General features: G+C 45.1%; 1 protein-coding gene across 1 annotated transcript in view; it reads right to left on the bottom strand.

Moving 5' to 3' along the window:
* PDXDC1 (pyridoxal dependent decarboxylase domain containing 1) overlaps positions 1 to 21,103 on the bottom strand; it is a 435,979-nt gene that overhangs the window by 259,658 nt on the left and 155,218 nt on the right. The window contains exons 4-6 of the mRNA XM_086941443.1: positions 8,986 to 9,066; positions 6,703 to 6,849; positions 4,514 to 4,703 (exon numbers count right to left, since the gene is read on the bottom strand). Coding sequence (XP_086797569.1) covers positions 4,514 to 4,703; positions 6,703 to 6,849; positions 8,986 to 9,066 — 418 coding nt within the window. The remainder of the gene's footprint in view (positions 1 to 4,513; positions 4,704 to 6,702; positions 6,850 to 8,985; positions 9,067 to 21,103) is intronic.

Raw genomic sequence — 21,103 nt, 5'->3', positions numbered from 1 at the left:
CCCCTCCTAATCAGCCAGCCCAACCTCAACCCCAATACCATTCACCCTTCGCCTCGATTCAAGTCATCACTGGAGTGGGGAGAGATCCGCCCCCCCCCCCCCCCGAAAAGCTGCCAGACCACCATCCTATCTCTCCGCCTTACCCAGAGCTACTTCTGGCAATCCAAAATCGAATGCTGACCGCCCGATTAACTGTATGCTCATCATCTGCCGCTCCGCCGTCAAACATGCAACGGAATGACCTGGATGTAGCCTTCATCACTGAAACTTGGCTTAACACTCTATCCCTTCCCATCATGGACACGCTAGTGCCGCACGGTTTCGCAATTATCCACAAAGACAGGCCCGTACACAAAGGGGGCGGAATAGCTATTATCAACAAAAATGACCTCTCCATCACTGAATCTCCCTCCGTCATATATAACTCCTTTGAATGCCTTTCGATCAACCTCAATTCGCCTAACCACTGTCCACTTCAATGCCTTCTCCTCTACCATCCTCCGGGCAACTCCTCCGAATTTGGTGCTCAGCTGACGGATCTGATCACGCAAGCCGCTCTGGATAGCGACTTCAGAATAATTCTTGGCGACCTCAACCTAAGATGGAATGTAACTAAAAACCCGCTCATCCAATCTCTCACTTCCCTTCTACATGACTACGATTTGACCCAGCACTGCACAGAGGAAACCCACCATAGAGGAGCAATCCTTGATGCAATCATCGCGGATAAAAAGACAATCTCGATCGACCACATCATCCCGGTGGACTAGTCGAACCATCACGCCATTCTCTTTCATATCAATCATTCGGTTCTGTCCCTCCCACCTACTCAAACCTCCCCCAAGTGGGTCAGAAACTTTTTCGAGAATCCCTCCTGACAAGCTAGAAGAGGGACTTAGCTCACTCCTCCCGAACTCGACGGCACTCCTCTCAACCACGGAACTCACCTCGCTGTATCAAGCCAACCTGGAGCTCGTCCTAGATCAGCTAGCACCGCGGAAACTAAAAAAAACAAGAAGCATCCCCTCCAGGTCTTGGTTCTCGACTGACATCAATAAAGAAAGAAGACACCTACGATCCATGGAAAGATCCTGGAGGACCAACCCCACCTCCTTCAACCGGGACCATCTCAAGGCAGCTCGTAAAATCAACTATAACCATATCAAGAACAAAAAGTCGTCCTTCTTCTGCTCCGCTCTAGTCAATGCTAAAAACCGCCCAAAAGAACTCTTCAACATCATCAGGAACCAAACCTCCATTCCTGTGATAGACAACAGGGTGGCGTCCAAATCTCAATGTGAAGACTTTGCCAGCTTTTTCAACGAAAAAATTGCCAAAATTGATTGCTCACTCTGCGCTATACCCTCCGCCACCCCTCTGCAACTGCCCACATCAGGCCAGCAACCTCAGCCATTCGCTGGTCCTCCTTCCGGCCAAACCAGGTTGAAGTGATAAGCAATCTCATAGCCACCGCCAAACCCTCATCCCACTCCCTTGATCAGCTTCCCCCGAGAGTAACAAAAGACCTGAAGCTCACTCTAGCCCCAACTTGGGCCAAGATCATCAACAGCTCTTTGAGCGAGGGCTCCATCCCTGACTGCCTTAAAATAGGTCAAGTCACGCCACTCCTAAAAAAAACAGCCTGGACCACAAGGACATGAACAACTTCAGACCAGTTTCGAACCTTCCACTCCTATCGAAAATTCTGGAAAAATGTGTGCTGTCTCAGCTTTCCCAGCACCTAGAAATCACGAATCTACTCGACCCACACCAATCAGGGTTTAGGAAAGGCTGCAGTGCAGAAACCGCAATCCTAAATGTCCTGGACGATCTTCACATGTCGCTCGACTCCAACCAATGTAGCCTTCTCATCCTCTTAGACCTTTCGGCTGCATTTGACACAGTGGATCATGCCCTGCTACTCAATGTTCTCCAGGAGAGAGCAGGTCTGGAAAAGACGGTCCTAAAATGGTTCTCCTCCTTTCTCAACAACCGCACTCAAAGAATCAAAATTAAAAGCTGCGAATCGGACCCCCTCCCCATCACTAGAGGAGTGCCTTAAGGGTCAGTACTCTCACCTCAACTTTTTAACATCTACATGGAGCCCCTCACGTCTATTCTAAGGAAGTCCAACATCCCCTTCCACCTCTACGCGAACGATACACAACTCTACCTGGAAACCACTTCGATCGCAGACATCCACAGACTGAACTGCACACTCATTGAAGTTCAACATTGGCTCTCATCCAACAACCTCAAACTCAATGAAGGAAAAACTGAAGTGCTCCTCATCTCGAACAAAGATGAAAATCCCCAAATACTAGAATGGCTCAAAGCCTTAAACGCCCTGAATGTTCCTCTTGTTCCTACAAACTCCGTAAAATCCCTAGGGATCACCCTTGATCCTAAACTGGACATGAAAGAACACCGCAAAAACTGCCAAAAGTGCTTTCTTGAACCTGAAACTCCTCTACAAACTGAAACCCTTCCTCCCCACGAAAGACCTGAAACAGGCCACTCAGGCTCTGGTACTCTCCAGAATTGACTATGGCATCGCTACTCTGACTGGATCAGCCAAATCACATCTGGGTCCTCTGACCTCTACCCTTACCCGCCGCAGCAAGAATGGTCACGGGAACTAGGAAATACGAATACATCTCCCCGGCTCTTAAGGATCTGAAGTGGCTCCCTATTGACCAACGAGCGAGCTTCCGCACAGCCTGCCTCACTCACAAAGCCCTGCATAAAGGCAAACCAGAATATCTGGCCAACAAGCTCAAAAAGACCGGTCAGTCAAGGAACCTCAGAAGCTCCAATACGCTCCTACTCATTCCTCTGAAATCCCAGAAACACAAAACATCCAGCAAATCCTTTGCGGGCAATGCTCCCAAGATATGGAACGCCACCCCCCCACATATCAGAACGACCGCCTCCTTCCCGAAATTCAAGATGTTACTCAAAGCCCTCTTCCTTGAGCGCTCTGGATAGTATTATGATCTCCACGTTTGACTGTGAAAGCCCATTTTCTCTGCGCTCCCAGAGCCGGATGACTTGCTTTTGACTCTGCACTGTTTTGCGCACCTGTTTCTATTGTAAAGACTTTCTCTTCACCCATGTGCTCCCTACCCTGTTCTCCTTCCTCACTGTCTTTCTGATGCCTATTTGTACGTGTTGTGAAGCGCTCTGATACCTTCAGGTCCAGCTAGCGCTATACAAAACTTTAATAAATAAAAATAAATAAAACTTATAGAAAATTGCTGAGGGAAAACGTACTCCAATATCTCATAGTAGTCAGACATTTCCAATACAATCCAGTTCTAATTTAGAGGCCAGGTACAGACATCTTTATACATTTTTCCACTGTCACCCTGGAGGATCAACCCCGTTTAATTAAAATCAATGAATTTCAATTGCAGTTTAGACCCACCCTCTCTTTCCTACAAATAATTTCCCTATTTTTGCATGCCTAATGTTGGTTGGTGAAGGCAGTTAGTGAAAGCTCTGTAGTAATTAAAGAAGAAAACTTTCACAACCTCTATTTACATAGTGCAAGTAAGTCTGCAGGCAAAGAATTATGTTTGTTTCTATTCAGCTGTTGCTTTGCTTCTTTTCCTGTCCCAGTTCTGAGGCTGTGTGAGTGAAGATCGGGTGTCATGCTATTCAAACTAGGAAATCCAAACTCCCATAATCAAGGCAAAGGCAGATGTAGGAAGCAAACAATGGGTCTATTTACTGCGACAACCACTGCAACAATGTTACTTTTGAAGAGAAATCCATACCACAGACAGGGAAACCTTTGTGCAGCTAGGTGGGGAGATAACATAAAACTGCACATTTGCAGGGCCTAGAACACACAGGAATGTTTTACTCATGGCTCCTGTAGAACAATGAACCTCTTCAAGCTTCAGGTTCACTGTATGTAAGTCACACTCTTAAGTTTGGTGTGTATTGCTTCATAAAGACCTAAAGGACCTCCTTGGCCAACGGAGCCGCAATAGAAATATGCTTTAGCTGAGCATTACTTAAAATATGGAAAATATGAATTGCACAAATTACCAACAGGAATGAATAAGCAGATTACAGAATCACAGCATCACAATAAAAAAAGCAGAGCACATTAAACAAAACAATTGCTAATTATTTAACATAAGAAGTGCTTCTAATGGATATAAAATTCTGTTCTGTAGGAAATCCAAATTAAAGGGAACACAACAGAAGCAAGATGTAGTACTGAAAGAGAAGTTATCAGCCTCCTTGCAAACGTATTATAGGTCTTACAAAGCTTAAATCACATACTGTTTCAAGACATACATTTAATTCAGGGTCATATCTCCATTTTAAGACCAAGTAATGGGCAGTATTGCATCACAACTGTGTAGGACTAGCACAATCAGACTAAATAAGTGCTCTTTTTTCAAAAGAATTTCCCGTCAGCGCTGAGGCCCCCATCTTATAGTGCAGTGGCACACTATTTTGGTGCATGTGTAAAGTGAACTTCACTTTAGCACTTTACCTGATTACAAATGAACTGGCCCAGACCGGACCTAGAAGCAGAGCTGATGTAGATCACAGGCTGCTTGGAATAGAAGACACTGAATCCTTCGCTTGAGTAGTCTTCAAAGCGTGAATGAATAACAAGCCGGCAGACTTTAAGAAGGCCTTCCCGATCGTCTTCATGATAATAAGCTGATCCATTTTCATACCTGTCAAACAATTAATTGTAAGCAGTTAATAGCTTCTGTCGTAATGAAGCTGTTTATCAATGCAAAAGTGTTTTTTTTTCTTTTCAGTTTGGACATCACAACACCACTGAGCTAAAGAAAATATGGTACTACTACTGTAATATTAGAAAGCAAGTACAAACATTAGCGGGATAACTGTGGTTGCTGCCCAAACCTCAAGTCACCACCCCCTACCCCACATCCCACTCCATTCCATCCAACCCGAAACAGGCAACAAGTAGGGAATGTTATCTCTATCACTTGTTACCCTTTGTTTTACAAAAAACAGTGTTTACCTTTTAGGTGTCAGACTATTCAGACTTTTGGGACCTCAATCAAAACACATCTCTATTTCAGGACTACAACCTTTCTATCCATATTTTAACAAACCAGCTATTTAAGTGTGTGGGAATCAGAGAGAGTATTTTGTTAAGAGACCACATATGCAGGGTAAATTCTTCAGTTCTCTATAATGTATCCACCATGTAACCACACAGCCACCACCGGACCAGCTCATCAGCAAATGTCCCACTAGTTGCCCCGAATGCCCCACAGCAAATTGTTCAGTTCTATTCAATGCATCCCGCCTTTAAAATCGCAGCCACGGAGCCACCACTGGACCAGCTCATCAGCAACTGTCCCACTGATCGTCCAGGACACCCCAAATTCCATATGATGCCTACAGGAATCCATGAGTTACATCGCAGTTGAAGAGGCACGGACATTATAACAAAACACAGGCCACACCACATTTGCTCGAAGGAGTCTGATTTGCTCTTCTCCTTCCACCTTTGCTATAGCCCCGCCCGCCCCAAGAAAGCTCACTTGGCATTTTATAAAGATTTGTATTTTCAACAACATAAAGAGAAGTGTGTGAGCAAAGTATCCTATAACCTTAGGTCCACTGTCATACACCTATTTTTTTTTATACGCATTTTTATTGATGTTAATGATTTGACAGAAGACACCAGCCAGTCATCATGACACCATGAAAGTCCAGGAGTACACACAACGTTTTGTGCGACCCAGTTTACAGACACAAGTAAATGCAAAGCAACATGGATTTTGACATTCTCCATGAGATTAAACCATACCCCCCAACCGTTTCCCACAGGCCCTGCGATATTTCTTGGGACACCTGCGTGCCTCGTACATGATTTTTTCTTGCGTGGCACAACAATCCACCCCAGGCCGCCAGCGTCCAACACTCAGGGGGTTGGGGCATTTCCAGGAGGCCGCTAAGTCCCTTTGGCTACCACCATTCCTGTAGTGAAAAGCAGCTTCTTGTTCCTAGACCCATCCAACCCATCAGTAATATCCAAGGATCGTGTGCTTTGGATTGTGAGGAACTTTCCACCCCAATATCTCGGTGAATTCCTCCACAATATCCCCCCCAGAACCGCGTCAAGCGGGGGCATGCCCACACCATGAAGAGAAAATCAACTGGATCGTGACCACACCTAGTACAAGCGGATGTCGGGCTAAATACCGCGCGGTGAAGGCGCACCGGGATGAGGTGGGCTGCATGTAAATAATAGAGCTGTAGCAAGCGTAGCCTGGTGGAGGCAGTGACCGTCCTAGGGGGCCATAAGGGCATCACGCCCATCCTCCTCCTCCTCCTCCAGGGTGCCCACCCATTCCTCCCATTGAGCTCACAGTCGATCCAGGGAAGTAGGGGTATTATTGATCAGTGTGCGGAAGATGCGGGAGATGCCACCCTTCCCCAGGTCCCCTAACATAATCTGTGCCTCAGGCGGGCTATGGTCAGGAAGCAGTGTACCTGTTGTGAGGTGCGTATGGAGAGCATGTCGCAATTGCAGGTACCAGTAGAACTGCAACTAATGCAGGGAGTATCTACTTTGAAGGTCTTTGAAGGAACCCATGTGATTCATAAACATATCTTAAATGTGTAAAAGGGCGGTAGCTATTAGATTTTTAAATCTAGATCAGATAAAATGGCACTTTCGTTGTAATAAATTACCTGAACAGGCGGCAGAGCCACAGGGTGGTATCGGAGAGTATTCTGGTTGTAAGCTTTCTTAGTCTCTCCTTGTCTAGCACCGAGATGTAAGCTGCCAAACTGTGCCCCAAAAGGGCCATGTGACCCTTTTCCCCAACGTTCTGCGTTCTACAAATGGAGACACAAACAGTGACAATAGAACAGTACACATGTAGTACCTTCTTACAAAATAAGCATACAATTGATTTATTTAAAAAACGTTTTTAGGGCTCTACACCACTGGCTGGGTGATTAAAAACAAATCCATTTAATATTGTCAGAAAATGCACATCTGAAAATGAGGGGGCTAGAAGACCTGTGTATTTTTTCTAGTATGGGTATTTAAAATGGGTCCCCGACAGCTATCTTAAACAATGGTATATTTTAACCAGGAAGGCATTCAGAGTATGGAATTATCACAAGGGATCAAGCTTCATTCATGTTTTTACAAAGGGTATTCAAACTAAAGGAGTGTCTCTCCTAATGGATTGCAGTTTCCTCGGGAATGAACCTTTCTTTGTTCATCGCCAGGACCTTAGAAGAACCATCTGATAGTTTCCAGATTATCAGAGGACAGTTGCTGGCTCAAGCAAGGGAAGAGGATGTGGCCTAATGACCAGAGCTGCACACTCAAACTGGGGAAACAGGTTCAGGTTTTGGCGTCAGCTCATCCTGCGATACTGGGCAAATCATTTATCCCCCCTTGCCAAAAAAGGGCAAATATATATTTGCCCTGGCAGCTGGTCTGTGGAAAGAGCTCCAATTTCATCATAGCACTTGGAGGATCATGGTGTCCCAATTCTTTACGCACTAAACTTGCAATCGATAATGTTATTATCAATATCCTGATTATCACAACACACTGAACCCACGAGTGGTATATGCATGCTTTACAAATTAAAATAACATGTATAAATGGTATTGCTACAGGGCCTTATTTAGAGTGTGGCGGTCAGGGTATTTTTTTGCTGTTGTAATGGGAAAAAATGTCCACCAAATTCTCGGTCCACATGCCCGATTTAGAGTTAAACAGCCCACCAAATTTAAGTAAAATTTACTCTTAAGCCTTCCTCAGGTGGCCCGAGGTTAGCTATCTTACCATACGTCCTGTTTATAGTGGACAGTCAAATGGCTTGTATTTAACAATCTGCCACCCCCGAGGGGCAGTAAAGATTGGGGGGGGAGGGTGTAGACACCCACACCATTGGAGAAAACTCTCATGGTGTCGGGACATTAGTTTTACATTTTCCAACAACAAACTCTCACTTTGAGGGTTAGTTTTACAAGAGAAAAATACTTTAAAGGTTTGGTGTAAGCCTCCGCCACTGATGATGGATTTACACCAAACTATGAAATGGCGTTTAATGATCGGCCATGATGGTGGTTCACACCAACCCAGAAAGCTAATTGCAGAGCTGGAGATTATATCTTAATTTGGCAAGCACAATAGGGGCAGAGTGGTGGACACAAAGTCCTCTGCTACCTTGACTGCCATTACTCCATCCACCAAATTCTAAATCGTCCACAAATCAGGAGACTCAGAAGACAGAAAGCAACGTGTATATTCTACCAAAAGGAAGGAGTGCCTATTATACCAAACAGGTTTGCCACAAGCAATTTTTTATTTTGCTGATGTGGGTGGTAAAATTAAAAACATTTACCTCCGTGGCAACATTTATGCTTTCAGTATCTCATTTGTGGCTTGGATAAAGTTAGTGAGTTTGTAGCTAAAATCCACATCGGCGCGAGTTAATATTCAGTGGAGTGAGATATGAGTGGGCTGAATTTCACAAGAGCAGAATAGGATGTAGAATTCAAACACTGACTTTAACTTTACAAATAGGATATTAAATGTCTGAACTCGATTTGGATATTAGTGTAAAGTAAAAAAGACAATGTGCTACATTTAATTCGCACATTATTGCCTAGCGGAACCTGTTGGTGCAATGTTTCACAATGGTATTTCAAGCTCGTAAGGGAGTAGCACTCACAATTCGGTTCATGGACTGCTAATGTTGAGACTACTCCCAGTGTGCAATACACATTTCACAACTAGGCCGCACCACAGAACTGGTCATTAACATAACAATGGCACAGACATACACTTATTCACAATGTGTTAAGAATATTTATAGTGAAGAAACAATTTTAGATTTTGGAAAAACGCATTTAATATGTACTATTTAGAAAGGGATTGTGATGTTGAATACAAACTATACGTTGGTGTACACAAATGAAGACTAAAAAAAAAACACTCTACCATACCGATACACCAGAGCGTCTTCCTCGTCATCCCCATGCATGAGGGTCTGAACTAACTGGAGAATGCTAACCATATCCTGGCCACTGTGAGGGTGACAAGAAAGGGAAGCAAAGGTGAGAACTGTACTTCTTTGGACATACTTCAATGTATTTTCTAAATTAGTAAATGCTCGTACAATCAACGTAAATACCTCCTGACGGACAGGTAAAAACTAGTCACTTACCTGTACACTATGGTTCTCCAGTATTATCTTTCATAGATTCACGTGCTTGTACCTTCCCTGTCGTCATGGTGGGAGTCTCATCGTAACAGAATGACCACAGCAGTACCATAGAGAAAAACTGCATAGAAAATCCCATAGGGAATCATCTTATTTGGTAACCAGACCTCATTATGGTTTGGTCCAAAACTCAGCCAATCAGTCGCCAGCCCTGACATCACATTCCCCAGCAGAGCTATCTGTAGTAAATAACCAGGAGACCACAGGAGCAGCAACAGAGGTTTATTGCAGGAGAACAGAAGAAGTCACCTCAACACAAGCTGGCCAGGCACAAACTGTCACCAGCTAGAACCCTAGAAGGAGACAGAGCCATATACATTCTGGAATGGGTGACACAGGTAAGAACTGTAGTGGAGTAAAGGAAATAGAAGAAGGATAAATATACAACACATCTCCTCTCGTAGAATAAAACAAAAGAAAAGAAAGGAAACTTAACACAAAAGAATGTGCATGTCATTGAAAGGAAACTTAGCACAAGACTAAAGGAGAATTCCTGAAGTAAAGGCAAAAAAAATGGAGGCATCATAGAACGATAAGCATTCAAACACAAATAAATATAAGCAATGAGAACATCATACAATTAATACACAAGTAATTATAAGCAATGAAAGCATCACAACTAATAGGCATTGAAAGGGACACACGTCACCCCTCTAAAAGAACTAATCACAACAGAAATCATTCAAATAAGTAGGTGGTCTGTGGTTCCTTTGAGGTCTGATGGCAGGCAAAGAAGGACTTGAAGAAGCAATGGGGTTGGAATTAGAATCAGTTACGGAGTTGGGAACGAGATCAGCAATGGAATTGGGAAGAGACACAGCGGGATCAGGAGCATCCCCTCCACCATCACCCCTAGCCAAGACATTAACAGGAGCAGGAACCACAGGACCCGGATCTGGAGAAGGAACAAGCATGAACCCTGAGGAGGGAAGATCTTGGACAGGAAAAGGAACAGGAACAGAACTAGGACCAACTACAGGACTAACGCCACCTTTCTGATAGAGGGCAACCCTCCTTAAGTTCCATTTCTCCCCATTGGAGAGAACAACATAGTGGGGATAGACCATCTTAACGAGAAAAGGGCCACGGAACTTGGACAACCCACCAGAAACACGACCAGACTTCACCTTGACAAGATCACCTTTCGCAATTTTACCAGAAACAACCTTGGTGGAGGGCCCATCACCTTCACGAGACTTGCGAGAGGAGACCCTAGGAAGCAGACCTACAGAACTACAACTAGAAGCAACCTTACCGGAAGGAAACACAGAGCCCTTACAAGAAGGCTTGGGGACCACACTGGAAAAGTCACCTGAAAGAGACTGACAGACCAAATTTTTGAGCCAAGAAGGAATGAGTTTGGTGCTGGGAACCCTGCCCCTCATCATCTCAAAAGGGGATCTGGAGTGGGAACCATGAAGAGTGGTACAATACGCATAAACCATTTCACTAACAAGGGAAGAGACAGAAGAACCACTGGAGAGGGCCATTTGAACGGTGCCTTTCACCAATCTATTAAGGCGTTCACAGAGACCATTACCCTGAGGGTTGTAGAGGGAGGTCCTATGGTGGGAAATTCCGCAATCAGACAAAAAGGCTTGCATCTCATGCGAAACCAACTGTGTGCCATTGTCGGTTATAAGAACATTAGGGAAACCTTCTCTAAAAAACAGAGACTTAAGGTGATTAATGGTAGTAGCTGTGGTGATGTCCTTGAGAAACTCCACAGACAGCCACTTAGAATGGCAGTCGACAGTGACAACAGCAAACCTCTGGGAAAGAGGTAATTCGGCAATGGGACCTATAAAATCTAAGCAGATGGTGTGCCACGGAATTTCGGGGAACTGCAGCGCACCCATTTCAGAACCCACTGAAACCTTAAGTCTCTTCTCACCCATCTTGCAGGTAGAACAATCCTCTACCCATGAGGAGACCATGGAGTCCATACCGGGCCACCAGAAGTTGAGCTTGAGACGCTGTTGCGTCAGGGTTTGGCCAAGGTGACCCTCATGTGCTAGAGAGATGAGCTTCGGTCTCAAGTCAGCTGGAGGCACAAATTTGTCACCACGCAATATGACATTGTCACTGCAAACAGACAAGTCATCAATGACTTTGAGAAAAGGACGGACAGAGACATGGAGACAGCTCTCTCTCCGTGAACCCAATTTAATAAGCTGGATGACTTCCTGTAACACAGTATCTCTAGACATGGCATCAACCCACTCAGAACGAGAAAAGAAGCTCTCAGAAAGAAGAAGCACATCGTCGATCCAAGCAACATTCGCATCGCATCCCTCCAGACTGAAGCCAACATCAGAACCAGAAGGAACAGCCAACCTAGATAGACAGTCGGCCTGGAAGTTCCTCCACCCAGAAATGTGAGAAATATCAAAGTGGTATTCCTGGAGTTTAGAGGCTAACCTTGCCAACCTTGGAGAACCAAATGCCCCACCCCCAGGGGAGAGGATGCGGATGAGGGGTTTATGGTCAGTCTTAAGGTTGAAGCGTGTGCCCCATAGATATGGACGGAAATGATGAGCACCCCACGCAGCCGCCAAAGCCTCTTTCTCGATAACAGAATAGTTCTGTTCACATTTTGAAAGGGTACGTGAGGCAAAGGCAACAGGTCTGTCACCATCCTTGTGGGACTGAAGTAAAACTGCACCGAGGCCACAGGCACTGGCATCCACCAACAAAGTGGAGGGCTTGGCAGTATCAAAGGGTGCCAGAACCTTAGCACTGCAGATAGCCTCCTTAATCTCATTAAAGCAAGCTTCCATTTCAGGATCCCATGAAAATTTGCAACCCTTCTTCAATAAGGTTCTCAGAGGCAAGGTCTTCTCTGAGAACTTCTCCACAAATTTGGAGTAGTATTCGATCAGACCCATGAATGACCGCAACTGGTCCTTGTCAGACGGGCAAGGAGCTAAGCGTATCGCATCAAGAAGGTTCTTCTTGGGTCTGACGCCATTGACTGAAATCTCATGCCCCAAGTACTCAATGTACTCCACAAGAAAAGAACACTTCTCCCTACGTAGTGTAAGGCCAGTGTCCCAGATTCTGTGTAGAACATTTCTGAGAACAAGGTTGTGATCAGACACAGACTCTCCAAAGACCAAGATGTCATCTTGAAAGAATACTACATTTTTGAGTCCCTTAAAGATTTCGCTGAACAATCTTTGAAAGACACTCGCCGCCGAAATCAGCCCAAAGGGAAGACGAGTAAATTGGAAGATACCCTCTAGGGTGATGAAGGCGGTAAGATGCTTCGAGGACTCATGGAGCTTAACCTGATGGTAGGCGCTCTTCAGGTCGAGTTTTGAGAAATATCTCGCCCCCTGAAGAGTGGAAACCATCTCCGTGATGTTGGGTAAAGGGAAGGTGTCCGCAACGACACACTTGTTTAGGGACCTGAGGTCCACACAGAATCTCAATTTTCCGTCTGATTTTTTAGAAATCACGACGGGCGAAACCCATGCTGAAGCTTCTGTAGGCTCAATTACCCCAGACTGAAGCATCTCTTCAATCAAGAGTTTCACCTCACACCGGATTGAAATGGGAATTCTCCTTACCCGATGTTGCACAGGCAGACTACCCTTCTTTAACTTAATGAGATGGGCATACCCCCGAAGTTCACCCAACTCCTCCCTGAACACAGACCGAAATTCAGACAAAATGAATTCAATAGAGTCATCGTCAACAACCATAATCTGGTTCTTTGCCCTAGGATTGATGACGATGTAGAGGTCATATTGATGTACCCACCCTAGAATAGGCGGGCCATCAATGGAAACATAAACTTTCCCAAAAATAGACCTTTTCTCAAAAGCAATCTCAGATTCAAAGAAACCCAGGATTTCATGTTTCTGGCCATTGAAACCCTTAGGTGAAATATCACTACGCTGTAAGTTCACCCCTTCCCAAAAGGCATCGAACGTAGACTTGGGTATAATGGTATGTCGAGAACCCGTGTCAACCATCAACAACACCTCGTGGGAGTCAATCTTGAAGATGGCTTTGGGTCTGGTTTGTCTTGGATCATCACAAATGACATCAACATCATCAATGACCAAGAGCCTGTCAGGTTCAACTCCGGAATCATCAGCGTAGTAGTCATCAACAATATTCACTCTCTGTCTAGCTTTGCCCTTGCACATCTTGGAAAAATGTCCAACTTTCCCACACTTCAAACACTCTTTGTTTGATGCAAAACAAAACCTGGCGTCGGAAGAGTGGCTGCTGCTGCCACACCTGTTGCAGACTTTGCTTACTGAGGTTTTCTTGACAGAGTTGACAGAGGGTCTGGGTCTGTTTTTTACTACCGCAACACTGTCTCCAGAACAATGCTCACACCCCACAACACTACCTTTGTCGGTAACCACAGAAACTTCTTGGTGAGGAGTAGACTTGTGCGAATCAAGGACCTTCATGCACTTACTAGACTCCTCAATTACTTTGGCCAGATCAATGGCGTCTTTCAAGTTAGGATTTTTGGCTGCCCATAGCCGCTCTTGAATTTTCTTACTTGAGCACTGGACGACTAATTGATCTCTTATGAGCTCGTCATTCATAGAACCAAACTTACACTTTATAGAAAGCTCTCTGAGTCTGGCCACAAAGTCATCTATGGTTTCTGACTCTTTTTGGCGTTGTGTATAGAACTTATAGCGGTTCATAATCAGATTCTCTTCCTTTGCAAATCTGATCTCCAAGCGATCAACGGCTTCCTTAAACTCATCAATATCATGCCCACCAGCTCCAAGTGTGATAGGTAGGAATCTAAAGACCCTCTGCCCTTCTTTGCCCAAAGTGCTCAAAAGGATGGCTTTTTTTCTTTTAGGTGAAAATTCCTGTCCATCCAGTGCTTCTAGGTAATTGTCAAACATGATATACCAGTCTTCCCAAGGTATTTCAGGTACACCAGGTTCAGGTAAGAACTGGGGAGGCAAAGTTACCACAAATTGTTGTGCCATGTTCACAGATTGTAGAGTGAAAACAAAATACCCACAAGTTTTGCGCAACAAAAGAAACTAGAAGATTGTAGTAATGCCTCTTACCAATTATAAGGTGTCCAAACAATATTGTAGTACTGCAACAGAGCCAGGCAGAAGTTTTAAGGCAAACCGGGCAAATTCCGATTCAAATTCACAAAAACGTCTGGAAGACGAAGTGAGACTTGTAATGTAAACACTAACATCAAAGAAATGGCCGCCGCTGAAACCGAGGCTTGGATTTCAGCTGAAATGAAAACGAGGCTTGAGATCGTCTGGGAACGAGGCTTGGAACTTTACGGGAAGCGTCTCTCCACGTTGCGCTCGCTTCGGCTGACTCGCGCACAGCCTCTCTGACAACAGCTGGTGCGTCTCCAGGGCAACAGGAAGCGGTGTCTCGAGCGTTGCTCGCGCACGCGCTGTACTCACTGCGCAATGGCTCACGAGTCTGGTGTGTCTCCACGGCAACCGAAGACGGTGTCTCGAGCGTGGCTCACACACGCGCTGCACTCGGTGTCTCCACGGCAACCGAAGACGGTGTCTCGAGCGTGGCTCACACACGCGCTGCACTCGCTCAGCAATGACTCACCAGCTCCGTTGTTTGGGTGACGTCAGCGCTGGTAGAGCTCGAGCTCCGCTCCGCTTTCCAGTCCCAAAAATAAATTGTAGAATTACCACAGATGGGAGCCTTCACTGGAAACTGAAGAGGAGAGCCTTGGCAAGATCTGCACGCCGTAGATTCGTTTCTTGTTGAGGGGAAACTTCTGCTTTCCGCTGACAATCTTGAAAATGGATCAAGATGAGGTCTTCAATGATACTGGCCAGCAGGTAACGTCGCCAAAATTGTAGTAAATAACCAGGAGACCACAGGAGCAGCAACAGAGGTTTATTGCAGGAGAACAGAAGAAGTCACCTCAACACAAGCTGGCCAGGCACAAACTGTCACCAGCTAGAACCCTAGAAGGAGACAGAGCCATATACATTCTGGAATGGGTGACACAGGTAAGAACTGTAGTGGAGTAAAGGAAATAGAAGAAGGATAAATATACAACACTATCCTACCTCAGATTTCCAGCCCCAAGTGAGAGACAGGATATATCCGGAGGTAAAATGTTCTACTTGAGAAACTGGGAGGTGGGCGGGTGCATGTGAATCTATGAAAGATAATACTGGAGAACCATAGTGTACAGGTAAGTAACTAGTTTTTTCTCCAGTATTGAATCTTTCATAGATTTACATGCTTGTATCAGATAAGCGAGCAGTACACATACCCATTTGCGTTTCTAGGATAGAACCCTAATATTTCAGGGCTCTGCTCCTAAACATTGGAATATATAAAACTTTGGACATCATACAGTATCAATATATAGTACCTGCTAGCAAAGCATATGAGAAAAGACAGTACCCACAGAAGAGGACTAAAATAGCTTATAACTTAAAAATATATATATACAATCTATACTTTGTTAAAGAAAACATAGCGTGAAAATACCTTATTGACATAAATGACGAAGGACCGCTTGTCCCACTGCTGCATCTTCCTTCCATGCAGGATCTAGACAATGTCCAGTGAAGGTGTGTACGCTTTTCTATGTCGCTGCTCTGCAGCTGTCTGGAAGGGACACTCCTGCAAACCGAGCCGTTGAAGTTGCCATCTTTCTAGTAGAATTAACGTGCACTCTGGAGTGTAGAGGTTTTCCAGCTTTCTTGTGACATGTAAGAATAGCTGATGTTATCCATCTAGAGATACTTGATCTGGATAAAGCTAGGCCTTTCCTAGGCCCAGAAAAGGCTACAAAGAGCTGCTTTGTTTTCCTAAATGACTTTCTTCTGTCAATGTAGAACTTCAAACATCATTTAATGTCCAGACAGTGTAGGGCTCTCTCCGCGGCTGTAGTAAGAGTTCCAAAAAATGTGGGCAACACTACAGGTTCATTGAGATGAAAGATTGTAGGAACCTTAGGAATGAATTTTGGGTTCGTTCTCAACATGACTTTATCCCAAGAAATGGTTCTGCAATTGAGAAAGCTTGAATCTCGCTGACCCTCCTCGCTGACGTGAGGGCCACCAGCAAAGCTGTCTTCCAAGATATAAACTGTAAGTCCGCTTTATGCATCGGTTCACATGGTGGTTTCATGAGCTGTGATAGCACCGTATTGACGATGCTGAATCGGGGGAAACACTCTAAAAAGTCCTTTAAGAAACTCTTTTATCACTCTTTGTGACCAAAGCGATGGTTTCAAGAACCCTTCTATATCTTGAAATTGCTGCCAAATGTACTTTCAAGGATGCATGAGAAAGACCTGCTTTGGACAAATGCAAGAGCTATGGAAGGATTTGTTCCGGAGAGGTAGTGGAAGGATGTAGAGACTGAGATGCACACCATTGGCAAAATCTCTACCATTTTGCGGAATAGGTCTTGTTTGTTGAAATAGCCCAAGACTGAGAAAGTATATCTCTGCATTCTTGAGAGAGGTTTAAGAATTGGAATTCATGTTCGTGAGGTTCCATGCCGATAAATTCAGCGATGTCAAATTTGGGTGAAGAATTTGCCAGTTGTTCATAGAGATCAGATCCGGTGAAATCAGAAATTGGATTCTGGGGGCTATTGATAATTGAAGAAGCTCCGAGAACCAAGCTTGCCTCGGCCAAGCTGGGGCTATCAGAATTAAGTGGCATGGCTCTGCCCTCATTTTCCGAAGTACTCTTGTTATCAGAGCGAATGGAGGGAATGCATATGCGAACATTCCCGTCCAATGCAGGTGTAGCGCATTGCCCCATGATCCCGCCTGCGGGAACTTGCTGGCGAAGTGTTTGCATTTTGAGTTGTGCTGGCTTGCAAAGAGATCCAACGTTGGTGTGCCCCACCGACAAAACACTTTTAAGAGTTAAGAATGAGCTAACTCCCATTCGTGAGAAATGCTCACTGATCTGCTCAGGATAATGCTTATCCCTGGAATGTGTTGCACTTGAAGAGAGATGTTGTGAAGTAGTAGCCATTACCAAATTTCTTGTGCCTGTGCCGATAGAAGCTTTGATCTTGTGCCCCCTTGTTTTAAGAGGTAGAACAATGTTGTTGTACTGTCCGTTCTGACCATTACTGTAGCATTGTGTATCCTCGGGAGGGAAGCTTGCAAACCCAGGAACACTGCCTTCAGTTCCAACATGTTGATATGTAGTTGGTCTTCCTATTCGGACTAATGACCCTGTATTTCGAGGTCTTGAAGATGCGCCCCCCAAACCTTGAAGTGAGGCATCTGACATCATTACGTAACTTGGGCGTTGGGGCTCGTAAAGCAGGCCTGTTACTAAATGTTTTCTGATCTTCCACCATGATAGGGCTTCTTGAATTTGAGGAGAAATGGTGATCCGATCTTCGAAGGACCCCTGGGATTGTATCCATTGTTGGTCTAGGAGCTCCTGTAAAGGTCACATGTGCAGTCGGCAATTTGGAATCAATGGGATACAGGAAAACATCATCCCAAACAAGGACTTGAACACTCTCACTGAAGTGTACTTTTTTGACTGCAGGATTGAAGCCAGATTTAAGATTTGAGTTCGCTCCTCCGATGGATAGGCTTTCGCTTCCCTCGTGCAAAGCGTAGCTCTTAGGAAATGAAGGGTTTGCGAAGGAACAAGGGGCAACTTTTCTAGGTTTATTCGCAGGCCCAGGCAATGAAAGGGCTCCATGCAGCATTGCAGGGAGATCCGGACCTCCTTGGAAGAAGATCCTTTTATAAGCCAATCGGCCAAATACGGGAAATTTGGTGTCCCTGTAGCCTCAGGTGAGCTGCTACCGGTGCCATGCACTTTGTAAAGATCCTTGGAGCCGATTTTAGCCCAAAGGGCAACACTTTAAACTGGTAGTGGCGCCCTTCCACTACGAAACGCAGATATTTTCTGTGATGTACATTAATCAGAATATATAAATCAGCATTTAAAAGGTCCAGGGATGCCATGCAATCTCCTCTCAGTAAAAGCAAGAGAATTTCTTGAAGGGATAGCATCCGAAAAGGACTTTTCTTGATGAATTGGTTCAGACCTCTCAGGTCCATTACCTGCCTCCATTTTGAAGTTTGTTTTTTCTTTATCAGAAAGAAATGTGAGTAAAAGCCTTTCCCTTTCTGAGGAAGCAGGACTTCCTCTATTGCCCCTTTGTCTGGCAGAGAAAATACTTCTGCTCTGAGAGCTGATAGATGATGTTACCGTCTGTAAACAGGGGGTTGATTTGGGGGCTTCTGCACAAATTCCAAGGTATGGCCTTGATGAATTACATCCAGTACCAATCTGTCTGTTGTTATCAACAGCCATTGGTGTGAAAAAAGAGAAAGATAATGGTCCTTGCTGGTGTCTGACCAAGTGGTGGGCGCCATGATAAAGTCACTGATGTCTACTGGCTTGCTGCCCTTTTCCACTCGCAGCGTTCTTTCCCCTGGATTATTGGTGATAAGATTGGTTTGAGGAACGATATTGCTGGTTACTGAAATACTGTCGGTACCCCTGCTGATTGTAGGGCTGGTACCTGTTTGACTGGTACGAAGACCTTTGGTTATATTGGCCTCTAGACCCTCTCTTTCGAAAGGACTGGAATCTGCCCTGCTGAAGAGACCCCAGCACCCCTGCTGTGTCTGTGTCAGCCTTGATACCCTGGAGATCATCATCAATATGTTTCCCGAATAGATTCTCTCCATCGAAAGAAATGTCAACAATGTTTGCCTGTACTTCCGGTCTAAAGGAAGTGGCTTTCAGCCATCCTTGCCTTCTGAGAGCTACCGCTACCGCCATCTGACGAAACGCCACCGAAGAAATGTCCATGGCAATATCAATGGACTTGGAGGCCGCCCTAGCTCCCTCCAGTAAAATAGCTGATGCTTCTTCTTTTTTGTCGTCCAGTAGGTGACCAACAGTGGCGCTATATCAGACCACATCTATCTGTTAAATCGACTAATTAAAGCCAAAGCATTTGCCGCGTTAATGGAAGGCGCTGCCATCACTGCAAAATGCTTCCCTGCGCCATCCATTCTTCTTCCTTCTTTGTCAGGGGGAGCTACAGATGTAGGAACAGGATTTTTTGATGGTCTCCGAGGGGCCTGCATCACCACTGATTCTGGCAGGGGATGTCCAATCAAACACGCAGGAGAAGATCCCGGGGCACAGTATTTAGTTTCAATCCTGGGTACCGAAGCAGCCACAGAGGCTGGTGTTTTTAAAATCTTCAAACCTTCGTCCCAGATGTGGTGAATAATCGGTATTGATCTTATGGACTTCCTCGAGTCCTCCTCGAAATCATACAGGAAACATTCTGTTTCCTGTACCGGCCACGGGAGTTCAAATCTTTTAGCCACCTTTTCCATTATATCGTGGAATCCTCCAATGTCTTGTGGAGGAGAGTTTGCTGATGAAGGAGATGGAGATGGAGTTGTAGGTAAAATATACTCATCACACTCCACACTCACCAGAGTATCTTGAAGAAGTTCTTCTTCTGGCTGGTCATCTCCATCACTCTCCGCGAAATCATCCCTTATTGTAACAATTGGAGGAGATCTCAATGTTTGCACTTTAGGTGTATGTTGGACTAATGGCACTTTGGTAGGAGTATTTGTAGTAGGAACATTATCCTCGGGAAAACTACTATAGTAATCATTAATCATGTGACGTAAGTCAGTCGCCAGAGAAACAGGCATTGAGATGGATTCTTCCCGCTCTTCAGTATGCTGTTCTTCTTTTTCTTCCTCATAATCATAAGACTCTTGGAATGATTCATATATCTTGGGTTCTGCTCCTGAACGATCTTTGAAGGAGTAAACCTCTTGAACCTCCTGGCACTCTTCCTCATCAGTCTCCTGACTCTTAATCTGCAACTGAGAGGGGTTGTAAGCCACGCCTGTAGTACCTTCATCATCTGATTCCTGTAGCAGAGTTGACGGTGGAAGAGGAGAACATTTTGGCCACGCTGTATAAATCGGTGGATTTCTTGACCGTTGACGAGCTCATTGACGATTGAATAGATCTTGTAGAGATTAAAGTCTTCGACTTTGGTGATTTAAAAGCCGTCGTTGACGGAGCTCCCGTCGACGATGCTCCCGTCGTCAAGATTCGAATGGTCGTCGACGGAACGGTCGTCGAGGAGGTAGTTGTATGAGAGGTCCTCGTAGCTGGGATCGTTGACGAGGAGGATGATCTTCCCGTCGAAGGAGTCGTCGTCGAACCCTTCGTTGACGGTGTAGTCTTGGTCACTGCCGTCGACTTGGTCGTTGAAGTCTTCACAGAAACCAGTAACGGGGACGTCACAGTCTCCGTCGACGGAGCTGAAGACACTACCCTTGACCCTGAGGGTTTCTTCAGAGGAGTCTGAGGGAGAGAAGATGTTTCTTTTCCCTTAGATTTTTGCTTTTTAGGATCCACCGATTCCTCTGAAGTTGAGACTTCCTCTTTCTAGAAGCCTGGCTAGTGGATTCTTCCTCTGAGTCTGAATCTGAGGTGGCCTTCTTCTTCTGAAGCCACAACAGAAGACATGCCTCTCTATCCCTAAGTTTTTGCTGAAAAGGTCCTGCAGTGTTTACAGTCCTTTGCCACATGCTTGGGATGAAGAAAATATAAACAGTCTTTGTGGGGATCCTCAGAATAAAGTCTAGCTTTCCCACAAGATCTGCAGGGCCTGAAAAGCCTCTTTTTAGAGCTTTCAGCCATGATAAGATACTAGATGGAGCACAGTACCTTAAATCCAGAAAGAGAGTTGTCAGTTGGAAAGGTCAAAAGTTCACACAGGAACAGAACCGAGCAAGGCTCAGGGAGACGACTCCTCACACGAAGGCGGTTGGAAATCTGAGGTAGGATAGCTCTGATGGG

The sequence above is a fragment of the Lissotriton vulgaris genome, chromosome 10 (assembly GCF_964263255.1).
Source record: "Lissotriton vulgaris chromosome 10, aLisVul1.2, whole genome shotgun sequence".
Classification (NCBI taxonomy): Eukaryota; Metazoa; Chordata; class Amphibia; order Caudata; family Salamandridae; genus Lissotriton; species Lissotriton vulgaris.
The sequence above is the reverse complement of the archived record's forward strand: the minus strand, read 5'-3'. Positions and strand labels throughout refer to the sequence as shown.